This window comes from Etheostoma cragini, chromosome 8 (assembly GCF_013103735.1).
Source record: "Etheostoma cragini isolate CJK2018 chromosome 8, CSU_Ecrag_1.0, whole genome shotgun sequence".
Classification (NCBI taxonomy): domain Eukaryota; kingdom Metazoa; phylum Chordata; class Actinopteri; order Perciformes; family Percidae; genus Etheostoma; species Etheostoma cragini.
Genome location: NC_048414.1, coordinates 1,273,546 through 1,281,869, shown reverse-complemented (window position 1 = coordinate 1,281,869; position 8,324 = coordinate 1,273,546). Strand labels below are relative to the sequence as shown.

At 43.2% G+C, this 8,324-nt stretch overlaps 1 protein-coding gene across 1 annotated transcript in view; it reads left to right on the top strand.

Moving 5' to 3' along the window:
- Positions 1-8,324, top strand: part of LOC117949016 (Golgi apparatus protein 1-like) — a 36,457-nt gene that overhangs the window by 21,769 nt on the left and 6,364 nt on the right. Inside the window, exons 6-14 of the mRNA XM_034879007.1 lie at positions 948-1,019; positions 2,063-2,249; positions 3,264-3,478; positions 3,640-3,761; positions 4,335-4,436; positions 4,699-4,852; positions 5,822-5,863; positions 7,025-7,249; positions 7,954-8,016. Coding sequence (XP_034734898.1) covers positions 948-1,019; positions 2,063-2,249; positions 3,264-3,478; positions 3,640-3,761; positions 4,335-4,436; positions 4,699-4,852; positions 5,822-5,863; positions 7,025-7,249; positions 7,954-8,016 — 1,182 coding nt within the window. The remainder of the gene's footprint in view (positions 1-947; positions 1,020-2,062; positions 2,250-3,263; positions 3,479-3,639; positions 3,762-4,334; positions 4,437-4,698; positions 4,853-5,821; positions 5,864-7,024; positions 7,250-7,953; positions 8,017-8,324) is intronic.

Sequence of the window (8,324 nt, the reverse complement as noted above, 5' to 3'; positions counted from 1 at the left end):
ACACCTGCTCGTCAGATACACACTCACACACATCTACACACCTGCTCGTCAGATACACACTCACACACATCTACACACATCTACACACCTGCTCATCAGACCATCACTCACCGACACATCAGGGTCAACTCGGGGTTCAGTGTCTTGCCCAAGGACACTTTAACATGGGATTACAGGGCCAGGGATTGAACCACCAACCTTCCAATTGGCAGGCCACCACTGAGCCACAGCCGCCCCTCTATCTATATATATATATATATATATTTATTTATTCACATTTTAACATGTGGATTTCATAAAACACATTAATTTCATCATTACAATTTTCTAACAATGCATAAATAGGTTACATAAATAACTGACTTTATTATAGATTACACCTTTTGACAGAGAAAATGCATCCAACCTATTGTTATGTGCTCAATCATACACTGTTGTTGTTAAAAGAATGAATTGAAGAAGAATTCACAACTTCTTCTGGAAGCTTGTCACATGATTACACGGAGACTTGTAGTCTTCCTCTTTTGAGACACGCATGTTTTAGGGTAATTTATTACAGATTTCCCTCTTGTCTCATACGTACTGCTCCAAAACTGAAAGAGAGGTTCAACATGTTACATTAATATCCAAAAGTTACGCACTAAAGCTTTAAGTTGCTTTATTGCAGCGTAATAATCACGTTATGTGTGAAAGAACTCGTGAAAGTGAATTAATCGCATGAAAAACCCATCCCTGGTGTGTAAAGGCCTTTAGATGGGATTTTTAAAATTAGTACAACACTTAAAACAAAAGATTTTTTTTAGTGGAAGTACGGATTTTAAAAACTCTTTTAAAAGAAGAAGTACACAAAAAACTATGAGTTTTGGGGATTTTTTTAAAATCTTAAACCAATGACTGTCTGGATCTTTACGCTGTTGATGGACTTATATTTTGGCATTTTTTTTCAGACACTGGCTGGAGAGGGACGGGTTTACAAATGTCTCTTCAATCACAAGTTCGAGGAGGCGATGTCTGAGAGGGTGAGTTCAACGAGCCGAAACGCTGCTTTCATTTAAAATTCTCATGTTTGTAGATGTGCAGAATAATGCTCAAAAGTATAGTAAGTGATGTAAATTTAGCAAATGGAGCTGTTCTGACCAATCACATCGTCAGGGCGGGCTTTATAGGATGACGGACAGATGATCAACTACGTCACCGAAGAGCGCTGGGGTTGAATTTGTTTACAACACAGACGGCTGCCGCTGTAGAATTAAGATGTTTAGGTTCCTCCATGGCGTCCGTTATAGAAGATATTGACAGGGCATTCATTTTAACCCCCGTCCTGTCCTCGGCTCAAATTGACCCGTTTTCAGTTCATTTATTTATTTATTTTGTCACAAAAAATGGGCCGTTGAAATAACCGCTGAAAACGTCAACATTAAAAATATCCCAAAAACTTTGGAAAAAAACATTAAAAAAAAAAAAAAGCCCCCACAACATTTAAAAAGTTATACAAATGATGGAAAAAGTTATAATAATGTTGAAAACTTTTTTTTGATCACGGTTGACAGGAAGACAACACAAGGGTTAAAAGAGGAACAGAGAACCTCGATCTAGGCATTTCTCGATCAGAAAGATGGTTTTTGCCGTACTTCCTACGGGATTCGGCAAGCGTTTAATTTATCAGCTACTCATACTCTGCTCCTGACTGGCTAGTAGTCCTTACCTAGGTACTGTCAGGGCCCTCATACTCCGCTCCTGACTGGCTAGTAGTCCTTACCTAGGTACTGTCAGGGCCCTCATACTCTGCTCCTGACTGGCTAGTAGTCCTTACCTAGGTACTGTCAGGGTCCTCATACTCTGCTTCTGACTGGCTAGTAGTCCTTACCTAGGTACTGTCAGGGCCCTCATACTCTGCTTCTGACTGGCTGCGTATGTCCTACGGAACATATGCCGTTGCTCTGATTGGACGTTAGCATGACGACGTCCGGCTGACTTTGGAAAAGAAACCAGGCTAAAAAAAAAAATAATAAAAAAAGACATAGTTTGAATCTGTGATGCTGACGGGCTGATGTGTCCTCAGTGCCGCGAAGCTTTGACCACCCGGCAGAAGCTGATCGCCCAGGACTACAAGGTGAGCTACTCGCTGGCCAAAGCCTGCAAGTCGGACCTGAGGAAGTACCACTGCAGCGCCGACAGCAACATGCCCCGAGCCCGAGAGGCTCGCCTGTCCTACCTGCTGCTCTGTCTGGAGTCGGCGGTGCACAGAGGTAAGAGGCTCCGCCTCTCTCTTCCCTCCTGTCTGTCCATTACTCCCATCCCTCCCAGGGCTGCACTGACATATGAGTAGAGCTGTAGCAAGTCTCCAGTTTGCTGTACAATGAACTGTCTCAGGAATTGCGATCAACATTATAGTTGTCCTGCAGTCAAATTGAAAGCCTCTGAAGTTTGAAAACACACACACACACACACACACACACACAGCTGGTTTACGTTGATCTGGCTGATTAATGCTGTGTTCCAGGCACCCCATAACCAACTTTTTACCCATAAAAGTGCCCTGGGACGGCTGTCTAACCCATAACTTAACTCCCCGTGACCTCCAGATCGGTGTACTCCCAGTTACAGTTTTTGACGTCACACACACACACACACAGACAAACAACAATGTCGATGCCGTACAGATGCTGGTGATTAACAGTGAGAAATATAAATAAAAAGGCAGTGACTGGAAAAATCAACAACTAACATCGGTAATTATTAAGCAGCAGAGGATGAGGGAATCTGTCACTGGATCGGCGCATCAATGCAGTGATTCATTTCAACAAGATATCCTTCGTCATCGTGACACTCCGAGATTTTTTGTGTTAGTTGAACAAAAATTTACATAGAAAACTGCACTAATTTTTTTGTCAGTGGTGCCAATTTTACATTCAATGCAATGTTCAATAAAAGAATGTTGAACATGATTTTCTTTTAATTTATTTCAACTTCAGTTTGTTGTATTTTATCAGAACACTGAAAGCAGCAGAACGGACTACACCTAATATCTTTATTTCAACATTCAACAAGGTTACTGCATGCTGCATATTTTCCTCATATCGTGCAGCCCTACCTACGATTTGCGTCATTTCGAGAAACCTTTAGAAAATGACATAACACACAATGTTCTATTGACCACAACTAGCAGAAGTCCATGGAGCTACTAATGATTTAAAGTGGTTTGTTGAGTGTTTCATTCCTCTGTGTGTGTGTGTGTGTGTGTGTGTGTGTGTCCGTCCCAGGCCGTGTGGTCAATGGCGAGTGTCAGGGTGAGATGATGGACTACAGGCGGATGCTGATGGAGGATTTCTCTCTGAGTCCGGAGATCGTGCTGCACTGTCGCAGCGAGATCGAGGGCCACTGCTCCGGTCTGCACCGCAAAGGCCGGACGCTGCACTGCCTGATGAGGGTCGGCAGAGGAGACATGGGCGCCATCGACACCGACTGCCAGAGGGCGGTAAGTCGCCATTTATGGCAACTGTAGGTAGGGCTGGTCGAGAAAATCTGATTCTTAACCAAATGCATCTATCTATATTGCGATTTCTTTGATTAATGTGCATTGTGTGTATGTAATGCGTTGATTTTTATTTATGTTGATTTTGTGTTTTCTGGTCTCAGCTCCAGATTCTGGTCCAGGAAGCCGACCCCGGAGCCGACTACCGCATCGACCGAGCACTCAACGAGGCCTGCGAGTCCGTCATCCAGACTGCCTGCAAACACATCCGCAGCGGAGACCCCATGTGAGTCCCTGTGTCTTTCACACTCTAGTCTAGATCAACGGAGGTCCCTCTTTTCGACCAGATGTCCGTCCCCGTCCTCTGTCTCTGTGTTGGCGTTCTAACCTCCGGTGGTTTTCTGAGGACTATGGTTACCTGGTCCTCAGATCTCTGCAGGGTAAATTCAGACAGCTAGCTAGGTTTCTGTTGCACGACTAAAACTACTTTTGAACGTACACGTTCCACCAAAACAAGTTCCTTCCCGTGGCTATATATATATATACGTTTTTTTTAGTTCCTTTGAGTATATGATAGGGGTGTGAATCTCCACTGGATTCTTCACCACCTCAATGAAAACCATGAGCTGTAATATATAATACAGCTCATGGTTTTCATCAACTAATTTAGATATATACAAACTCCTCGTTGTATTATATCAGCTCTCAAAGAAGACACTTCCTGAATGTGAACACCACAGACCAAATACAAAAACAAAAGAAAGGAGCAAGCTGGTGCAAAGATTGAATTTACTACATTGTACTGTACTTGTATGTGATGAATACTAATAAAGTTCCCGTTGTGTTGCTGACCCTGCAGGATCCTGTCCTGTCTGATGGAGCACCTGTACACCGAGAAGATGGTGGAGGACTGTGAACACAGACTCCTGGAGCTGCAGTACTTCATCGCCAGAGACTGGAAGTTAGTCCTGCTAATCCCCCTCCTTCACAGGAAAAAAAACAAACAACCTGCAGCTTTACTTTTACTGAACTTTGCTAAAAAAGAGAAACAGAAGTTGCTTTGTAGTTGAGACTTATGGAAGCAAAAATAACATCAAAGTCTTGTGAAGCACCAATAAATGTGAGATTAGGAACTAGGTGGTGGTGTGTTCATGTGTACTGATGGACAAATGGACAATGTACTTAACTGATATTTAATGGTAACACCGTGTGTTGCTGCCCAGGTTGGATCCCATCCTGTATAAGAAATGTCAGGGCGACGCGGCCCGGCTCTGCCACACTCACGGCTGGAACGAGACCAGCGAAATGATGCCGCCCGGCGCCATTTTCTCCTGCCTGTACCGCCACGCCTACCGCTCCGTGGAGCAGGGACGCAGGGTGAGTCTCTGCAGCGTCTGTCCTTGAGGACACTTCTTTCCACCACGACACCGCCATCGCTGGGGAATCTTTGATGTATAGCTACAGTATATACATTTTTTATTTTATTTAAATGATCAGGTCCCGCGTATTTTCCTTTCCACCTAGCGTTATTACTTACTACATATTAACTTCCCTGTAGTAGTGTCCCTCTATACAGTTCTCCCGGTCTCACCCAGTCACGACTATGAAAAAACTACCAGACACAAAATTATCACAAAGAGACACAAAGCAGCCTTGAAGAGACACAAAGAGTCATTACTTTGAAAATGGGCAAAAAACAACAAAGAGACACAAAATGAGTACAAAGAGACTCAAAGAGAGTCACGATTCTGTAAATGGGCAAAAAAAAAAACACGAGACACAGAATGACCACAGAGACACAAAATGAGTACAAAGAGACGCATAGTGACCACATAGACACAAAATAAGCACACAGACACGACTAAAAGACACAAAATGTCCACAATGAAATACATAATGAGTACAAAGAGACACAAAATGACCACACAGAGACACATAATGACAACAACTTTTAGAGACACGACTAAAAGACACAAAATGAGTACAAAGAGACACAAAAGGGCTACAAAGAGACACGACTACAAAAACACAAGACGTTATGACTACAAAGAGACACAAAATGTCTACTAAGAGACACAAAGAGACTCACAATGACTATGAAAAGGGGCGAAAAGAACACAGTTTACACACTGTAAATGACCACAAAGAGAAGCGTGACGGGGGTTCTTTGTGCGCCCGTCTATGAGCACCAATAAAAACAAAAGGCCGGTTCCCTCCATCACACGGGAAATTAAAGCTCAAACTGTCTGCTGTAAAACCCATTTGTAGATCTAGTGTCAGTATGCAGAAGAAGTCACATCTACAGTAAGTCTGAACTTCCTCACTGACCTCGGCATGTTCCCCTAGCTCGTCAGTGGCGAGTCCGAAGCAGAAAGCCAGCGTTTGACTGTGAGTATGTCGCGCTGCTGAACTGATGATAATCACCGGAAACTGCACACGCCTGTCATGATGCCCGGGAAGTGATTGTGCTGTAATTCTTATCTCATGTCGGTGCATGGGGAAGCTGGGGTTTGTTATTGTGTGAAAAGTGGAAGTGAGCTGCTAAACTGTGATGTGAAGAATCAATGAAATTATCCAATTACGTAAAACTGGGTTGTGCTGATTAATCAATGGGAGGAAATTGAGTTGTTGATTAAAATCCGATGTGTAAGCAGTCCTTAAAGCGATACTCCACTCACATGTAATGTACTAGTATCTTACTATCTTCCCCTGAAGGCTCAAAAATGTAGAAGTTTTCGATCAGCTGGATTTCATTTCTGTTGAAATTAATTCCAGTTTTTGCCGGTTTCCATTACATGAAAAATACCAAACGACTGCAGAAACTTCTCCTGCTGCATAATCTTTATCTGTCGTCCATCTTATGTTCTGTATCTTCCAAACCCGCAGATCTGCTTTAAAACATAGTTAAATGTTCCGTGTTAAGGCCCGGTCACACCGGCTTTAAACACTCGTGTTGTCTTCGCGTCAAAATAAAAAATCAACACTTTTGTTGAGGCTTATTATTGATTTTTTTTTTTAACGTTTCCTTATATTTTTGTCCCTTTTTCAACACTTTTGACACGTTTTTTTCAATGTTTTTTTAAGTCCGATTGACTTGAAATCTCTCACACAGGTGCAGCTAAATATGCTTTACCAAAAAGCTATAAGGACCATTAAGGTCCTCCTATAACACGGATGGACATGAACACAAACAAAGTGCACTGTTTGTCCCGTCGTTACGACGCTGGACATACTGTGACATAAGTTCATACTGAGAAAAAATGTTAACCCGCAAATCACCGCTTGCGGCTATACCATATGATTTAAAATGGTAAATGTCTGGAATTGAATTTTTGTAATATTGCTTCTTGAGTAGGAGTTTTTTCAAACGTCGTTTTGGACGCGTCGTTGTGTCTTTTCTTCCTCAGAGGGTTAATAAATGCACAATTCTTTTAACAGCCACTTTTAAACAACAAAATCCTACATATCCAGAGTGGAGTATCAATTTAAGTCTTCCTCGAGGTTTGGGTCTCTTGTCTCTACTAACCCTCCGTTGTGGCCCTGCTGCAGCTCTCTAGAGACTGTAAGGTGGAGGTTCAGAGGATCCTCCACCAGAGGGCGCTGGACGTGAAGCTGGACCCCGAGCTGCAGAGACAATGCATGACCGACCTGGGGAAGTGGTGCAGCGAGAAGACGGAGGCCGGACAGGAGCTGGAGTGTCTGCAGGACCACCTGGAGGATCTGGTGCCCGGCTGCAGGGACGTGGTGGGGAACCTGACGGAGCTGGAGTCTGAGGTAACCACCACACGTGCTGCTGCAGCCCATAATGAACTACTCGCACCGGCAGGAAGAGACGCGGGAAGTAGCCGCTCCGGGGGCACGTTCAATCTCAAATGGTGTTTAACGATGGTTAAGGTGTTGAATGTTTCCTCAGAACGGTGTGGAACGGCTTTGAGGAATGTTTTAGGGATCGACTGATACTGATTTTTCAAGGCCAATACTTATTATTATTATTATTATTATTAGTAGTAGTAGTAGTAGTAGTAGTTAATAAAACCGAGAACCGATATCTGGGACTGATATGCATTTACAGTGAAAATGAAAATCTTTTTGTCAAAATTAAGATTCAGGAGTTTTACAAACTCCAACACCAAACTTTGTTTAATTGCTTTAATCAAGGATTTAATTCATTAGAAACTTCCAGCATGATACCCAGTTACCGAGAGTCAGATAGTGTTGTGGGGGGGCGGGGGGGACATTAAGCTGAGCCAAAGTGGACCAATTTTTAATTCAATAACTTCGGTTGTCAGGCAAATAAAAAAACTGGGGGAAACTGGAGCAGCTAGAGAGCAGCTGGAGGAAACCCATGCAGACATGGAGAGAACATACAAACTCCACACAAAGGCCCAGAACGACTTGGATTCGAAACCAGAACCTTCTGACTGATCCGGTCGGACTGAATCTTTGGTGTTAACAGCATCTGTTTGTTCTGTCCTCAGGATATTCAGATCGAGGCGCTGCTGATGCAAGCATGTGAACCCGTCATCCAGACCTACTGCCATGTAAGTCCTGTACACACCGAGAAGGTCACTCTCGAATATTATGTTAGATGTTTTTAAATCCAGTTTTCAATTTAGACTGTTGTGTCTCAACTGCATGAAAAAGAATCTGCTTTTGGTGTAGAAAGGCCGAGAGTGGAAAATGTTTCAGAAAAAGAAGAAAGCAGGGAGCAATTTCACAAGAAATAATGTAGTGTCTCTCTCTCTCCCTTTCTCCCTGTCTCTCTCTCTCCCTTTCTCTCTCTCTCTCTCTCTCTCTCTCCTTGTCTGTCTCTCTCTCTCTCTCTCTCCCTCTCTCCCTCCTTCTCCCT